At 35.2% G+C, this 19,413-nt stretch overlaps 1 protein-coding gene and 1 long non-coding RNA gene across 2 annotated transcripts in view; one reads left to right on the top strand and one right to left on the bottom strand.

Annotated features, from left to right (window-relative positions):
* The window catches only part of LOC112127270, a 121,251-nt gene that overhangs the window by 51,618 nt on the left and 50,220 nt on the right, over positions 1–19,413 (top strand). The window lies entirely within an intron of this gene.
* LOC106661666 (nephrin) overlaps positions 1–19,413 on the bottom strand; it is a 257,075-nt gene that overhangs the window by 31,277 nt on the left and 206,385 nt on the right. The window contains exon 8 of the mRNA XM_024227934.1: positions 1,371–1,679. Coding sequence (XP_024083702.1) covers positions 1,371–1,679 — 309 coding nt within the window. The remainder of the gene's footprint in view (positions 1–1,370; positions 1,680–19,413) is intronic.

Genomic DNA, 19,413 nt, shown 5'->3' on the forward strand with positions numbered 1-19,413 from the left:
CCGCAAATGTTTGCATGAATTTATATTATACACTGACAGGCAAAAGATTCCAGCCATATATCTTGATTTACATATATTTTTATATATTAATTAAAGTTTCACATTTTTTAACGTTTAATAATTGAGACTTTGTCTAAAAAAGAAAAAAGTATATTGCTAAGGAAAATGAAAAATAAAAAAAGACGGGAAAGATAAAATTTCTTTACTAGATTTTTAATGAACAATTCAATATCGCGTATTTCCTCCTCTTGACTTTATTACATTTTGAAAACTCCTGGGCATACTTGCTACCAGCCTGGAAATGTCTCTTTGCTGGAGGTTAGCCCATTCTTCAAAAAGAGTCCTTTCAAGATCGTGTAGTGTATCAGGACGTGATGGACGTGCACTTATTCGTCTTTTGAGGTTGTCCCATAAATGTTCGATGTGGTTCATGTCTGGAGAACGGGCTGGCCAGGCTAAGACCCTAATGTTATGCTGGTGAAGGTACGTTTGTACTAGGCGAGCTACATGTGGAGGGCATTGTGGAGCATTAGAATCGGATTGTCGCTGATTTCATCGAGGATATGCAACTCTATGGTTCAAAATTCCATCCACATAGCGAGTGGACGTCAAAGACCCTCCTTGCACAACAATCTACTCTGTGCGACTCTCCATTGAAATTCCTACCCATACAATCATTGAGCTACGTTGAAAAGGTTGGCTCAGGGAAAAATTACAGGTTTCGTATCTTTCATTTCGCCTTCTCTACAATTTTTCACGCCCAACAGGAGATCGTAGAGCAGTGTTCTGGTCAATTCTGGTCCTCTTACGGGACGAAAAGCTATCTGTCCATACTGATTATATCTTCTTCGAGCAGTGCGTTCGGAAATTAAGACACCTCGAACTTCCTGGAGCTGATGAATCGCTTGACCAGTAAGGTGCCGGTTTTAAAAAATTTTCAACAAGTCAAAAAAACGGTCATCCTGTGATTCTGTTACCCCAGGGCGGACAGAACCGAGCCTTCAATTGGCAGGACCCAGTTTCTCGAAAACGTCTCGCAGTCTTTCGTCAGGAGTGCTTTTATCGAGAAAATGAAAAAAAAAAATCAATTGGGTGGAATTTTTTGCCTGTCAGTGTATATTTATTGTATGCAATCGCCAATCTAATACGTGATTAGACCTGAGGTCTAGGTCATTGAAGGTAACGATGCACGCAACATACCAACCAGTCATAAACCACTTCAACCGTCCCTCTATCCAAGAGCACATAAAACAATTTGAAAAGTTAAGGTAATGGTCTGTTGAGCGTTTGATAATCTCGTTCTTTCATATACATGATTTCTAATTAATATATTTTTATATAACGATCAAAATAAACATTATTAAGGTTACCTCTATCGGACGTCAGTTGTTTTTCCGGCAGTCTTAGCGTCGGGGCGTGAATCATAACAGGTTCGCTTCTCCCTTTGACGTTCACCGAGAACACGTACGCCTCGTACATGACTCCAGCCTGGAGGCCGTGGACCGTGAATCTCGGCAGGGGTGAGGAAAGGTTTGCGGCCAACACGTCGGTCCCGCCTTCGCGCACCTCTAAGGCGAAACTTTGCGGCAGACCGCCATTGAAGCCTTCCGAGCATCTTAGAGAGAAAGAGCTCATTGACGTGTTTGCCACCGTACAGTTGTGTACTTGGTCTGGACGTCCTGAGAAAAATGCAAATAAACAATTGAATATTTCATAATTTTATTTTAAAATCATAGCAAACAACCTATAAAATTGGAATGCAAGAAATTCATTGGTGAATTCGGACAAAAGATTTATTTCATTAGAACTACTCAAGGGGTGATAACAGTTTTAACCAAAAAATACATTAAAAATTTAACTTAAAACCTTTCTGTCTAGAATGAAACTGGCCACGCGAGATTCCAAGCTTTAAAAGTACTTCAAATAGTTTTTTTAAAGTAGCAAATCAAATGTTCTGGTGTAAATGCATTGTCGTGATGAACTTCCAACTCGTCTTCTCTTACGCTGTTTGAAAACTTTTCTCCTGTCTTTTATAGTTAAAACCTAATTCTCATACTCAAACATCGTCCATCAACTCCCTACTGCATGAGGGGTGTTAAGTTTTTATGGCGTAAATTGGACAGCAAAGAGAAAAAATTGCTTTTTCTGAAAAGTTGTATTTTTTATGTGTTTAAAGAGAAAGAGAGAGAGAGAGANGAGAGAGTGAGTGAGGGAGGAAGAGATGATGGAAAGTGAGATTTTCTCATATTAATTCCAGCCCCATTTTAATTTTTGTCCAACAGATGTAAATTGCCTACTTTTCTATTTATTCTACACGTATATAGCAAATCTAGATAAATTCTCCCATTTTCTAATAAGAGTAAATCCATCTTTTTAAGCAGTCTTTAGTTAAATGTTTTGGGGTTTAGTCATGTGGTTATCTAGTTAAATGTTTTGGGGTTTAGTCATGTGGTTATCTAACAAATCTAATTTTAAAAGGTACATAATGAAACAAATTATAATGCCCTTTCTATATCGTTTGTATATATAATATATACTTTGCAATTACAATATTGAGTTAGTACATACAGTTACAAGTATATACATTACATATCATAATAAACTCTAGTGTTTTAAGGCTTTTATATATATGCTCTTTAAAAGTCATTTCTCTATCTTCGATAGGTCTTGTATTCCATTGACTTTCCCTATTTTTTTGTATACTTTCTACTCTTTTCTCCGCACCTCGTAATTCTTTGTACTGTTATTTTTGTTGCATGACGTGCTGACTTATTTCAACTCTAATTGACAGATGGATTGGATACAGAAAGACGTTAGATTTGTGAATCAAAATATCTCTAATATTTTCAAGTGTATTCGATGTTTTTCAAATAATGAAACACTTTAACAATTTGGGATGTTAATTTTTCAATTTGAGTAGACGTAAAGTCGAAAGTTTACATAAAAGCTTTCTATACGCATGGTGTAGCATGAAATGGAGATTCACAACACAATGGGAGGTGCGGGCACTTTATTGCAAACAACGTTGTTAATACAATTTATAAACATAGGCTTTATCAAATCCTCTTATAAAGGTTAGTTTTAAAACACTAAATGACTCATGGAAATGGGAAACGGCTAAATATTAATAAAGGAAATGGCGCTGACTCCAATAGAATCACCAGTCCAAATTGATAAGCTGTAAAGCTGTTAATTATATTGAAATGTAATAGGTTTTGAGAGGGTAAATATGACACATGGTTTTAATTAATTTGTTGAATTTCAAATAGTATTTTCGAAATATATATTATGACTAAAAACAGGTTGATTTAACAGGTCAAAACTGGTATAGAAATAACACGATTGCCATGTATTTCAGTAAGTAAAGTTTAACGCGGCAATTGTGTTTTTTATTACCTTATTATAAAAATCCTTAATATAATATATAACATATAATATATATGCACTACTCCCTTGGAATCAATAAAAAAACATTAAAAGACCAATTGCCATAATTTCTCCATTAACAACGAATCGTTACATGGGCGAGAGAGAAAAGGTCGAATTTTTGCCAGACACCTTGCCGAAAGTTTCAAACCAAATGAAACCTTCAGTGTCAGCTTACTTGAAGTAACAACCACTCCCTGGAGATATGTTAAGAAAATTTACAGAAAAAGGTGTTAGTTAAACGTTAGTTAATGATGTAATCGGACTGAAATATGTTTCCACCATCTGGAAATTTGCAGAAGTCATTATGATACAAAAACCAGGGAAACCGCCGATCGAGGTCAAATCATATGGACCGATATCGCTATTACCGATAGTCACTAAGGTTTTGGAAAAGATATTACTAAAACGAATAAAACCCACTGTAGAAAACAAGAAAATCTTCCCTGACCATCAATTTGGAACAAGACATTCAGCGATAGGTCTATTTACCTAACCACCCTAACCAAATTCACCACGTAACAGGCGTAATAAAAAAAAATCACTAGAAGAAAAACAAATTTGTTCTGCTATTGTTCTTGATGTCCCACAAGCTTTTAACAATGTTCAACAAGAAAGTCTCATCAGCAAACTAAAAGAGATGCTACCAAAGCAGTACGTAGATATCAGTTTTTACCTAGCTGGCAAACATTTTAGAGTCAAACAAGAATTCAGAACTAAAACCCATAAATGCAGGAGTTCCACACAGTAGGATACTACGCTCACTACTTTACTTTTTATGCACCAATGATTTTTCGAAAACGTATGGAGTAAAAATTTCAAAGCTTACAGATGACCCGGCGATGATGTCGTTAGGACCGACCGTCTACCATTCGTTTAAATCCCTTCAAAAGGCTTGTAATAAGATAAACAAATGTACAAAAACTAAGAAGAATCAGGCTGAATAAGCATAAATCTGTACATATAAACTTTAGAAAAAAATGTGGAACATGTTCTGTCCCTCACCATTGATAGGGCTATAATACCTATGCAGTTTTACAATTAAATATCTGGTTATGATCTTAGATGCCAAGCTGAGTGGAAAAAGTATGTGAAGAAAAAAAGGGCAGAAATAGGTTTACGGTATAGACAACAATACTGATTGATAGGACGCAGCTCCATCCTTACTACATGAAATAAAATATTATAATAAAATCAAGTCCTAAAGCTTATGTGGACATATGTTATTAAACTATGGGGTTGTACCACAGTAATATCGAACACAGCAATATCAAAATTGTACAAACACTTCAAAATACTATCTATCTATTATTGGCAATGCACCTTGGAACGTAAGGAATAAGGAAGGACTTTAGGTATCTTAAGATCCTTGAGGTTACGGCAGAAATACAAACATTTACACTCCTCTTCCAGCACGAGAATGTGGAAGCGATCAAATTCCTACTCAACCGAAACATCGGTTGGCGGTTGAAAAGAACCAAGCGATATGAACTAGTGTAGTTAAAAATTTTGTGAATAGGGAAGTGTAAATCTTGTTGTACCGATAGCTTTAATAAGAATGTGAAAATATAAATAGTATAAATATCACAATTAATCAAGGTTTTTAGTTGAGATAAAAAAGTCTCATCGAGGTCATGATAGCCCAACTGGTAGAGCAGCGGCGTATCAAGCCGAAGATCGTGGGTTCGAATCCCACTCGTGCCATTGACTTTTTTTATCTCAACTATATCAACCTTGATTAATTGTAATATGTTAATTGGTGAAGCGGACCACGAAATTAGTGAATTTAATAGTATCATTGAAAAATTATAGGTTGATATAGTAAGAACAGATTTAGTTAGAAAAGAAAAAGAAAAAACATGTATCGTTATATGTGGTATACAGTAGCATATATAATAATAATTGTCTTTATTAGAAGAGAAAAAACATACAAATAAAATACATTCTTGATACAAATCATAATTTGGCCAACATACTCGTAGCCCTCGGGGCCGTCAGAGGGGTTGTCGTTAGCAGAGAAATTAATCGAAAGCGAATAAAAATAGCTCAACATAACGAATATCTTTCAATTAATTATTCTTTTTATGTTAGGTCTTGGTTGAGATGAAAAAGCTAGTGTAACGAGCGGTTTCATCCCAATCAAGACCTTTCAAAAAAAGAATAATTAATTGAAATAAGTAATTTGGTCAATTAGGCCATTAAACATAAATGGAATAACGAATATATTCAAACTGAGTGATTTATATAAATACTATTTTAGGATACATAGCAATTGTGATGTAGTATGGATTAAAAACTTTCTACTAGTGAATTTCCTTTCAAATAGTCACAAAATTCTTGAAGTTAATAAAACATCAAAATATAATAAACGATATTCTAGTAGTAAAGGGCCTAAAGCGTATATGGATATATATATAACATTAGATGAAAAATAATCTTAGCTAGATTTCCCAACTAAAATGGTTTAATATTCGTAGGGAACGCATTGTATTGTAAATTTTCAATAAATTTAAGATGATCATATTTATGATGTTCCTTTATTCATATTTTTAGAAAAGAGCCACGGTTATTTTTAATACAAACGCCAAGAATTCCCCAGTATTTTTTTACAGGGCAAGCGGAGCGGCTTGAAAAAAAAGAAGTTAGGAATAACGTACATGGCCTGGTTGTATTGCTCGTATTATCATGAAACGAGCGCGGACGGAGCATAATTCGCTTTATGCATTATGTATGCAAGGGGGTGGGAGTTGGACAGGTGCCCCGGCCTTTGGGCCAGCGACGATTTTTTACGAACTTGCCCTTCATAGTGCGGGCTTCGACCGAGCATAATTGCCCTTTCCTGCCCTAGTCCCCGCTGGCCAATCATGTTCAAGTCCTCCCTCCAAAAAAACATAATAGACTCTACCTCAACGATGTAAACTCACAGTCTACATAGAAAATGTTTTGTTTCTTTAATCGAAGAATCATAATTTATATATATTAAAATGAAGCGGTAGAAAAGGCGAAACAACGTGGGAGATACTATCTTACTGTTATATACATAAGACCTCGTGGCCAAATACTATACAAACTTTCTCAACACGACACACAAGAATGACATCTACACGGAAAACAAACACTTTGAGCCCTGAAGATGATCTCAATAAAGATCGAAACGTTGGCACGATAAGGAAATGTTTTTTCTAAAACGTACGTCACTCCAGACCGCATCTCACGATCTCCAAATAATCATTCGAAAGTATGTCGCGTTGCGGCCACCGATGCCCCATTTTATTTATTAAATCAATATTTGATTCATTCGTTGATTTCCTCATTTAGTCTTTCAGGTACCTTTGTTTATCCATTGTTACGTGAATTAATCAATTACCAAGTTATCAATTACAACAAATTCCGAACTTAATTAATCTTTTTTTTATACCTTACCTTGGGTAAAAACAATTGTTTGAACACAAAATGGCAGAAGATAAAATTCTGAAAGTAGAATCAGAACGTTTTGTTACAAGATTAATTTTCCGCCGGGGAATAAAAACAAATTTATACTGTTTCTCGCTTAACTATGACTAACTTCCACTTTAGGTTCATAGTCTAGTTTTGCTCGGGACACGCCGAGACGCCGTTTTGCGTACGTTTAAAAACACACATTACGGCCTCCCGTGCTGGTAACGGCGGCCGCGCATTACACAAAGCGGGTTATCTGCCAGCCGTTATCAAGTTATTGGCCATTATCCTCCGACGGAGCAGTAAATCCGCGGCGAAAGCGGAATTGCTCCAAGACGTAAAACAGGTGTGTAGAATAACAGGTATAAACTTAGTAATTTATACACTGTTATACACTCCGGCAGATTTCCTCCCTAACCCCGGGATTAACTTCGAAGGGGGCGAACAAGAGCCCAGAAAACAAAGTTAATTCAAATAGTGCTTTGCCCGACCTGACTTCCATCCTCGGCCGAGTTTACGATCGCGAACTACTTGCCCCCGGACCCAGGGCAGGGAAAGTAGTTGGGCCGGGAGTTTAACAGACCAACAACAATACGTAACAGTCGGCGTGCTTTTAAAGCTCAAAGCGCGGAGCTTTAAAATTCGAAGCCCTTTGAAGCTTTTACTCACTCGGCAAATACACCAAGTCATTTTTATACCTCATAGTTCTCTATACCAAGCTATTTCTTGTTATTGCCTGTCAACCAGAAATAGTTAATAGAACGCTGTCTTTTTCTTATAAATTTTGATTTACATAAAAAAAAATGTAACTTGTACATAATACTACATTATATTCGGTAGAATAGGTAGCCTTGAGATAAGGTGAAATAAAACACCGAAAGCTTAGCGTAGTTTCAACACAAGAACATTTATTAGACCACATCCCCGATCGTACCAAATATATTGTTGAATAACAGCTGGTCGATCACTTTTACACCACAGCACTACATATTAAAAACGTTTCCCAGAAACTTAGCCATATACAGTCATGGTATCCAATGAGCCAACATTTAATCATAGGTAGGTGTGGAAGATTCTCGACATGAGGAAGTGTAGACAGCTTGAGCAAAATATTTAAGATGGACCGAGAAGCTGGTATAATAAAGAGCTTAAATAGTTTGACATGGGGATCAGAAGAAGTGGTTAAGCTGGAAATTTGGCTTGGCGGAACCCTACAGTTCCGCTACGTTTGCCCTAAGTTGTCGAAGATAAGTCTTGTATAACTTATTTTAAGTTGTTGTCTCTGAAGATTGTGAATTGATTGCATAGGTTTTTCCGTCAAATTAACCCTTTTTCGTGTCATAACTCTTTATAATTTGAAAAATCCCTTTTTACATCAAATTAACCCCTTTTTGATTTCAAAGAAACTTTTTGTCCCTTTAAATTAAACCTTTTTAATTAAAATAACCCCCTATTTAAACCATAAAAATCTAGCAATGTTACGAAATGTAAGCAGGTAAAGTCAAATCCCTGCAAAAAAAATGTACAAAATAATTGACTTATTAGAAAAACATATAAAGATTAATAACAATGAAAATTTAAAATTATATACAATTAAATTTAGAAATGAATGATTCTTCTTTTAATTTGAGATTATGTTAAAATGAAAAATAATTGCTAATAAAAACAACAATTATTTTTCTATTTTCTGAAATTAAAAGTAGAATCCTTTTTTTAAATATTTTATTTGTAATTAATTTCATACCTTTTTTAAGATTCTAATGATTTTATAATTATACATAACAGCAAATAAAAAAAAAAATAAAAAAAGAAAAAGAAAAATCATATGTTTTTGGAGTTGTTTTCCATAAATTTAACGCGTTTTCGTATTAAATTAATCCTTTTCCTCGTCAAATTAACTCTTTTGATTTCAAGCTAAAGTTTTTTACCTTTAAATAAACCTTTTCCCATTTAAATTTAACCGTTTGTAATTTGAAATGAACTAAATTCCACTTCAAATTAGCCCTTTTAAATATTAAGTTAACCTTTTCTCTTATACATTAAAAAACCTGATGGTATAAAATTGTAAGCAAGGAAAATAAAATCCTTTAAAAATTCGTAAAAAAATAAAAAAGTGGGTAGAAGAAGGGTCGTAGAAAAAGGGTCATCATCGGGACATTGACACAATAACACTTATTTTTGGGCCAAAGCCCACGTGTCGACCCCAGCTAATTGAAGGGTGCAATTCTTCGTTTCCATAAAGAGAATGAATGCCACCCGATATGAGAATTGTTCTTGAACACGGCTGCGAGTATCTTGGATGCCCTGTTCCAATTCTTGTAGGAAACAGGGTTGTTTTATTGTAATAATTACTAATAATTTGGTGTACCTTGTGTCTGTTGAAAATGAATGTATTTATTGGTGTGAATGTGTAGTATGAGAAGGACAACGACGACATATGAGTTCCCTTGACTCATCTTGAAAGGATGGCATGTAAATGAGAAATAATATATTTATACGTGAGTGATTTGGATTTAGATAGTGATTGCGTTGGCTGCTAAAACTATATCAGTTGATACTACCGTGAGCCCAACCTTGGTGGCTGGGCGGATGACACAAAGGTCTTACCCCGAGACTGCCAACATCCGGGAGGGTGACTCACGAGACCCGTCGGTAATTCATCCTAAAGTACAAAAACTGTAATTGCCGATAGACTGGGCGAACTGTTAAGTTCAACTCGATACACGTGTCCACATGTGTACATGAGTTGAGCTTATATCAATCAGTAATCATAAAATTCAATTTTACTTAAAATTAAAACCATTTTTCTCTTAATTTAATATTTTTCTTTACTTTTCCAACATTTGGAGTTTCAAGACCGTGATGAATTTCTGAAATTGAGAATGAATGAATGAAATGAATTTCTTTTAAATTGAGAAGATTCCTTTTATATATATTTTGAATAACCTAAATAACTTAACCATTTAAAAGGTTAAATTGAAACTTAATAAAATGCTAAATTGGTATGAAAAATTATTAATGCCAAATTAAAGTGAGTTAATCTGACGGGAAAAAGGGTTAATTTGCCGGGGAAAAAAACAACAATATGTCAGTATGTTCTGTGGGTATTTTCACTTTAAGGATAGGATGGGATTATTGGATATTCTATGAATTATTCGATGAGAATAATAACCTTAATTTTTAGAACATGTTGCTACCATTGGTTTGTTTAAAATTGCACGTTTCTTACCCTCCCTCAAGTGTCAAATCAACGTAAAACAAGTTACTAAATTGGAAAACCCCTCGGCCCGCACCGCCAATTAAGTGTTATGCTACTCCCGGATGTTCCTTCGAGCTCTCAAAGCCGACTATGTTGTTAATATTCACAGTTAACCCTCGGAAACCAAGTTGGTAATCCCGGATAGGGTCTGGAATTATTCACACTGCGCGGTTTTCGTTGCAGCATCAAAAGGAAGGATTTCAAACCCTACTCAAGAGCGCTATGGGCCAAAGTGAACTTCCTTAAGATCCATTTACCTAGGATCAAGGTCCAATAACGGCAAAACTGGAATAGGAAGAGGCGGAACAAAGTAAACAATTGTTTATCTTTATAATTCCTTTATTAAATAATTTGATTAAAATATATATTATTAGACACTTTTTGCTACTTTCCAGCTTTCATTGATTATTCATTTCTTGTGGTTTCTTGGTTTCTATTGTGCCAAAATCATGTAGACATTTATTTTCATATGATTATATGACTATGGTTATAAAATGTATAGGCGACAATAATTTTGAATTGTCTCAACTATTAAATACTTTTTGGCGTGTCGTACTGTATTTTATTACACTATGGTGGAGAAGCAACTCTCCTATCACAACAATATTCACGTTCCTCATTAGGGAGGAAATCGCGAGGTCATTGCTGCTTTAGACGTCTTGAAGGATTGTTGGGAAGGATTCGTGATGAAAGGTATTGGACTAAGAGGATGGAATGAGAATCGAGGTTATTATAAAAATCTATATCAATGTCTAGTGCTTTCGAGGACAAATGGGATCTGAAGGTCTGTAAGAGAAGTTAGGTTAGATATAGGGTGCTTGGGCATTGGTTGAAGGATTTGGAACTGTGATGGGTGTATTCTTTTGAAGATGGGATCTTAGAAGAAATCAACAGTCGTCTTTCGTACGTCCAGATCCGTAGTTAGCTGTAAATAAGGCATTTGTTTTCTAGTGATAGTTCCGATTGTAGTCACTTCGTCTATTGAGGTGTTTATTTCGATTATTGAGCTGTATTCTTTTGGGTCTCTGGATTTTTTATTGTCGATGTAAGTCCAAAATAGCGGGCAACATTGCTTTTTTCGAAAAAACCGAGTTGTATGTAGTAAATTGGAAGAGAGGTGATACGGTGAAGGATGAATGTACGTGAAGTTTAATCTGATACTCCGTTTTGTGAGCCATTTTTCTAACAGGGGAGATGGTCCTGGAGGTTTCTGAAGGCTACTTGACCGGGTTTGGGAGTGGGTTTTATGATTGATAATTCCCATTAGATTTGAAAGTAGGTACATCCAAGGAATGACTGTAAACGATGATACGGAAACTTATAGCTTTCGGAAGATTTCGTGGGATGTTTGATGTTCATCATCAAGTCTATAAAAAAAAATATATATATGTTTTTAGGTATGTTGTCACCCTCCCTATTTACTTTTCTTTTTGACCTTACTTAAAGCTTTGTTTTATTTTTCACTTTCTCACTCACTGTTCTCACTCACTCTCTCTCTCTTTCTCTCTCTTAATATTCTCTTCTCTTTAGGAGAATTAGGTACATTTAACGATTGAGATGTAAATGGTGGGAAAGATGTTATAGCTTTCGGACGTTTTCGGAGAATATATGGAGTATAAGGTCAAGATTTTTTTTTTAAATTTTGGAAACTGAAGTCCGCAAACACGGACATGAAAGCAATTTATATTTGAATTCACTTGATTAATTAAACTTCAAACCGTTAACTTAGTGTACAAATACTAAGCCTTGGGATAGATTAACCCGATGGTTTAACTCTCATTTACATTTATCAGAAGTATAATGCATCTAATAAAATATTCTTGTGATAACAAAGTATTAAGCTGTTTGGAATGAGTTCTCCATCTTCCGAGACTTCAAGGGTCTGAATGTTTCGAATAAAAATGAACAGCCGGGAAAAATGTCTGCCTATGTTCTGTTAAAGTTTGCGTAAACACCTGCGGATTACAGCAAGAAGAAGTTCCTTCTTTTTGAACGGGGGAAGGCGTAAAAGAACATTACGAACTTAGTAATAACCGTCGTCTTATGCCTGTGTAGTGGTCACATTGTCACCAACGAAACATTGGAAACTGTGCGGAAGCGTCCGATGGCTGTTGGAAATTAATTTGAGCCTTCAAAGACCCCGCGTACAATTATTCTGTTGTGATCTGTTGCCATGGTTACTTCTGCTGTCGTGCAGATATAGGATTAGTACAGCAGGGGACATTCAAGACGGTCTGGATTAAGTATTAGTCAAGTTTAATCCCTTCAGTCCTAATTATGCATCTTAACTTTACATAATTTCAGTAGAGGAAAAAAATGTTTTTAAAATGCAATTTCAGTATTAAAAAAGGGATGATAATTTAATTACTTAGATTTTTTATTTATACATATATTAAAATGTTATGCTTATGTAGATTTTTCATTAAGTATTAATCTAATACATACATGAAACAAGCTTACAAAGTTCTAATTATAAAATAAATACACTGAAACAAATTTGCTAGAATTATCGTACCAAACTGTAATTGTTTTAAGATAGATCTTGATGAAATATAACGTGAGTGTGCCGGAGAGGAATTAGAGAAGTGTTGGTAGTCTCTCATGAACCTGACTATGCTAAACTAAACCACTTGAGTCCGGGTCTCACGTGCTTCGGCCTCTGCCAACTCGAAACTTGCTACAAAACCAGAATGATTAGATTTCCCATGAGGAAAGGGGGGAAGGTCCGACTGTTGGTTATTAAACTCTTAAAATTATCTGAGCCTTTTGGCCAGGCTGCGGTTTAGTTTGGGTTATTTAACTTTAATTTTCAAAATCTCTAAACAGCTCTGTTGCTTTATTAAATTTTGTTCTCTTTACTTTACGTCGAGTAGAGAAGTTTTACTTTAATGGCAGAAATTTTGGTAAATTCGCTCACTGCACTCAGGTTATCCATTCGCATACAACGCAAATATATCGAGGGTTTAGCATTTATTTTTTATTTAGCTCTTCTTAGCTTTATCTATGCGTTATTTTTTTTATGCACCTGCCCTTTTGTGCAACTAGTGATCTATTTGTTGTATGTAAATAATCTCATCGGGATAATACGATATAAATAAATAGTCGATACATAAAATATATTGGTTATGTAAGTGAAGTTGAAACGTAAATATTTCTATTCGTAAGAAAATTTAGGCATTGAATCCATGTAGATAAAAATGCAATTTTGTTATGCAATTCTTAAAACCTTTTTATAAAATTTGCAAGTTCGACACGAAAAGAGAAGAGAGGGTAAGAGAAGTGAAAAGAAAAGCAGACAGAAGAGAACAAAAATAGGTAGATAGATAGATAAATAAATAGATAGAAAGAGAAAAGAGAGAGAGAGAGAGAGAGTGAGAGAGTGAGAGAGAGACTGCGAGTTAATAAATTAAAATATTTACTTTTATTTTTTATTAATAATTCAGTGATATTATTCTCTTGTTCTTCTTTGTTGGTTGGTTTTTTCTTGTTTGTAGATTTTTGGTTTTTTAATGAAGCAATCATTTTTTAATTATGCATTTCGTGCTTTATCCTGCTATGTCTTCAGATATATACTATAATAGTTGCACAAATAAATTTAATGAATAAAATTACAAATTAATCTGTCCTCAATTTTCACTAATCTAATAAAATTCAATCTTACCTGCGCCTGGGTTTACATGCTTACTCAGCAATAAAAAGTTTTACACGGTCCCAATTGTAATCTTTTTATCATCCTGTGACGTAAAACGTATCATAGTTATTTTTTCAAGTACAAACTCATCACGTAACTATAGGGATAGGATAAAAGAAGAGGCCACAAGGCCTTCTGCACCTCGACCTCAATAGATCTACTGGGCTCCCTTGTTTTTTATAACTCGCTGGCCAGCTTCAGGTTGTTAATCAGTCTCCACAGCTTAGCGAGCGGCTCCTTAGTGTAGGGGCTTGCGGTTTTTTGTCCTAGTTGCAAGAACCTGCAACTACATCGACTTTCAAACATAAAATATGTTCTGCTGTCTCCTCCTCTTCCTGACAATATCTGCACAGAATTTCTTCTGTCTGTACTCCTATCTGGTGCATGTGTTTTCTTAAGTGGCATTGTCCTCACAGGATTGTTGTTTTTGTTTTTATCCCATAGGGCAACCTTCCAAATGGGGCTAGGCAATTCCTACCATCAGCTCCGCTGCCTAGAGGTAACCAATGATGGGGCAAAATTTCCCTTACCTTCCCTACTCCTTCCATTCCCCCCTTTGCTTTGGCAGAGGCTTCCTGAGTGATTGAACCTGCACCCTTCAAGCAACGCGTTCAGCAGTAGGGGGTTTGTACGAACTCCCGGGTGGGCGATCAGTCCTACCTTAAAAATAATACTGAACCAAGGGAGTAGAATGTCCAAGCGACTCTACTAAATGAGGTTGGATGCGTGGTGGTCGTGGTTTGCAAATAACTTGTACCTTTGCTGAAGGGTACCGGCTAACCGGAGCCGGAGAAATAGTGCCTTCTCTGTCTCCCCAGGGTGGGAAAAAGGCACGGTTGAAAAGCTGTGCCAGAAACCACAAAACTGCCTTTTTCAAAGCACTTCTTTCTTTTAAGAGCACTTCTGAACTTAGTTAGCATTGCACCACCTCGCTAGAAAAAGAATGTTACAAGTCCATGCATGTACAATTTTCCTGTATTTCTCTTAGGAAATACTAGGCGTCGCAGAAGCCATTTCTGGGATAAGTCCGTGCATTAAAGATCTCAACATCCATGAGTAAAGGTGGAAACATCTGTCCTGTCGGGGGTCCCACCAGAATCCTGGTTTGGTTGCGGTTGCCTTCCAGCAATTCTTTTGTAAGTTTTGCGGATGGCCCTTCTATGAATCTCTTCGTGTGCCTCATGGCTATGGTATAGTTCCAACAGATTTTGGACCCCATGGATATATGGATGGTATGAAATATTACCATGCGTTCAATGTTAAACACGTAACTATGATTTAACTAAGAGATAAACAACAGCTAAATTAATAAATAAGTACATAAATAAAAAGTTGAAATAAACTTGCAATAGAAATTGCTACATATGCTTGTAACTGTAATTAACATAAATTACATGCATAAGTCAAAACAGACAAACAAAAATGTTAGATTACCTAATTAAACAACCAAAAACTCAGTGGTTTGGTTGATTTTAATTTTTTATATCGTACAATTTCTAAAAAAGTTAGTTCTACGAATTCTTCTCGGAGAAGCCTTCGTTTTCTCGCTAACCGGCGGCAGATGTTTGCCACGTTCAACAACGTCCCGATAATGTTTACAATCAGAGGACTACCCGATTCAATAAGTGGCAAATTACGTTGATTCCGTGATAGCCATTTCCTTTCTCGGAATGCCTTGTTAGTATGCACCTAGCTCTCTGATTTCGCCATTGTTGAAACGCGCAGCCTTCCGTTTTCATTCGGCACTTGTTCGCGGTTGCTTAATAAATAGCCTCATTAAATGATCAACACGTTTTGAAAACAATGGTTATAATTGATTAACCTATTTTAATAAACAGTGTATGGGGTACGGGCCTACTTAGGCTTTTAACCCCTCGGGTCCTGGTCACCCGCCCTGCGTAATATATAATAAACAGAAAAAAAGAAGAACTGCTCTTTATTTAAATTATCGTTGAACCTGTTATAGTTTTACAAACACAAGAGTAACTGCAGTACAATCTAAACAGCATTTTAACAACCAATATTCTAGTATGTCATTTCTATTATAGTAAATAATTGGTAAACAATAATTAGTATTTAAAATTAATCACAGAAATTGCAAACAAAATTGGTTTTTATTAGAAACAAACCTTCGCAATCATCCACACCAAGAGATCATAGACTTCTGTGGAAAAATATACATTGTAATAGTTTTCTTCACGAAATTCGTAAAATCTGTGATAATAAGCTACAAAATGTTCAATGTTAGGTGAAGAGATAAACGTGCTGTTTTACCGTTTTCCATCATCTTAATCTTACCATTCTGTCTGATTTGTATTGACGCTGACACTTTGTACCACTGATGATGGCAAAATGGTAAGAGACGCGTGACAGACCAAAGGAGCAAGGATTGAGAAAACAGAATAGACAGAAGTCCAAACTATGTAATATAATAATCTCTTACTCAATCTAAGCAAGATGGTACACAATGATGAAATACGACATAGTAACGAGGGAAGACTAAAAGAGAGTAATAGATAGGGACATAACTAAAAATAGTTAAGGTAAGGACATAAATAGCAGGAAATATTACGTACAAATGATGAGTTGTTGTTACAAAGAAACAAAGATGAGAGATAGAGAAAATAGGTAGATCGATGTAGATAGAGATATATCAATAAAGAAGTATTGATATAGAGATAGGTAGGTAGATTGTATATACATACTGACAGAAAGAAAGAGGAAGGGAGAGGGTGGGAGGGATAGAGAGANGAGTGACGAGAGATAGAAGGATTGGAAAAGGGAGAATTGTATAGAGGAATACAATTTCGTTTGGTAATGAAATAGTCTTGAAGGTGGAATTAATTTATGTCTCTCATAAAATCAGGAGAAAAATGCAAAGTAAACGTTACAAGAAAAAAAAGCTGATAAAAATATTCATAACTCATTTCGTTTTCAAACTTCTTTCTGTTCTCTGTGTTCTCTCTCTACGAAAGCATACATCCATGTCAATTTTAATGAACTAAAGAATTGTGAATCTGTTAAGTGTGATTGATATAAAATTTTGTCCAACTTTTCTTTCTGTTTACATTGAACTCTGAATTTGAATCTTTGCAATAGATTTCCTTGAAACATGAATTTCGGTGAAATTGTTTTCCGCCTGGTGACGTACTTGCCTAATCAAATTTCCAACTTGTGTCTATCGATCAGAAGAGGGCAATATGGTCGGGGGCAGACGAAAAGAACAGTTGACGTAAAAAAAAGTCGAAGAGGTTTACGAGAGTCAATAAACTCCTGAGAACTAGAAGATTGGATCCTTCAATATCTCTGACCTCTCGTTCCTTTGGGATCTTAAAGAGAGGAAAAGTTGGATCGTACAAATTGTAATCTATTGGCAATTAATGGACTTGTACTTTTCACATTCAACGGCCTAAGAGTTAATTTCTTTTTATTACATCGTTAACTCGTTAAGGGCTCGGGTATCCCCTTGAGTAATTTGTTTACTTGGCTGCTCCTTAATCAATTTAATTAGGACACAAAAAAAATGTTTGTCAACAGAAAAATTTTACTTTCAAAAACATAATCGTCAATACATTGAAGACAAAGAGTAAAATATACAATGTAGATATGACGAAAAGACGAGATTATTTGGATGGAGCCAAGCTGTTGTAAAATTCTATTAAGAATATTTTTTTTTAAAGTTTTTTATTTAAGCAAAGAAATGTTAATTCTTTTTTATATTTCTTTCTAACGTCTAACGTAATAACATTCCCAAAATAGTATTCATTTGTACTCCCTTTGTTTTTTCCCCGGAAACGCTACTTATTTTCGTTATAAATACAAATTGAATGTATGGAAAAAAAATGTAAAAATATTCATCGATAATTACCGTCTTGAATAATTAACGAGAAACGCAAGGGGCCGATGTTGATTACAATTCTAAAAACCGAGACAAGATGTTTTCCTATCCTTTTCTCCTAGGTAATCGAATAAACCGAAATCACTTTAAGTAAAAGCAAAGTCCGCTGGAGTTAATTCCTCAGACCCACAGACGAGCTTCGATGGGAGGAACAGACATTGAAGTCCTTTTTTATGGGAGGAGAAGTAAGATCCGACCCTTCGGGAACTTTTTAGCATACACTTTAAGCCCTCTGCAGGGTACTTTCTAACTCCTCGGGCGTAGAAGTGTCGAACAACTTTCCTCCAAGACTCTATTAGCCGACTTCTACCCCACCGCTGCCCTGTCGTGCCTTTTCCTTTTTTTTCATCGGGTCTGGTTTCGGACTTGGTTTAGCAGAGGTAATTGGGCAGGAATGTGTCCTCTTTCAGCGTTTTCTAAGTTCATTAACGTCCAATTTTTAATACTGATTTCGATATTTTGCGATTTACCATTTTTGTTTGTACACTTAAATATTACACATCCATTGATTAAATCCTAAACAGTAAATAAAAATTTACTTGGTTAAAATGTTCTTATCCACCCTAATTACTTACGCATTACTTCGTCCGTTAGAACATACTAAACCAGCAAGACCAACGAGTCATGAAGGTTTAGCACACATAAAAATGAAAAAATACGTGAAATATAACTTTTTTTTTTAACTGTAGCATAAAAGCAAGTACACATAAAAAACCAATTGTAAACTAATCAAAGAAAATGGAAAATAACCAAATGTTTATATTTGTAACGCATATTTTAATTTACAAATCACAAAGAAGATAGGATTACAAAAATAAAAATGAATCTGAATAAATATTTGATACTTGTTTATTCTAACATTCGAAGTTATAAAACCAATATTATTTCAAATTAGGAATAATAATTGTTAATCGTTTTTATAACAATTTAACAACTCCATATATTGTAATTGCTATTTTGGAACTATTATAGTGTTCAATAATTGTAATAACGATTTGCAGGGGGTGGCCACAACGGTAAGGCGTTTATACGGCCCACATGTCTGTAAGGTAAAGGTCCACGGTTCGAAACCACCGGCCCTGGATTCGAACCCGACCTATTTACAAATAGGCTTTTTTCAAAAACACCAATAACCTGAGGGTTAATATGACCTCTACCATTGCCAACCCCTGTCACAAAATGATATACATTGCTTTATGGTGGTAAATCGTAAATATCTCTAGTGTGTCCTAGTTTTGTTAATGTTCATCACAGGAAACAGCCGATGCGAATGTGTTTACAAAACGATGCAGATCAGCCCTTAATTTATTTATGTTTTCATCCACTTACACTCTATGCCTTTGTTGGTGTTCATTTCAAAATGATTTGACTCCACTCACTGATTACTCCACTGGATGTAGATAATTAGAAAAGGATAAACAGATAGATCGTTAGTAAGAAGGAGAGAGTTGTAAAAAATAAATATAAAGACAGAGAAGATTGTATAAAATAATATATAATATTTTAAATATTGGTTCCATTTTTATTGAATTCAATGTTTTTTTGTAATCGGGACATTTATCGTACTTTAGTAATAGAAACGGCTTTAAGGATTAGGATCAGTAAAATAATTAGAACATGGGGTCAACCTGTGGCCTCTCGGTGGAATTGGTAATTTTCTTGTCAAGTCGTTTGCATAAAATGTTCAGCCGAAAACTAAAA

The sequence above is a fragment of the Cimex lectularius genome, unplaced genomic scaffold (genome assembly GCF_000648675.2).
Source record: "Cimex lectularius strain Harlan isolate CLEC.00 unplaced genomic scaffold, Clec_2.1 scaffold59, whole genome shotgun sequence".
Classification (NCBI taxonomy): domain Eukaryota; kingdom Metazoa; phylum Arthropoda; class Insecta; order Hemiptera; family Cimicidae; genus Cimex; species Cimex lectularius.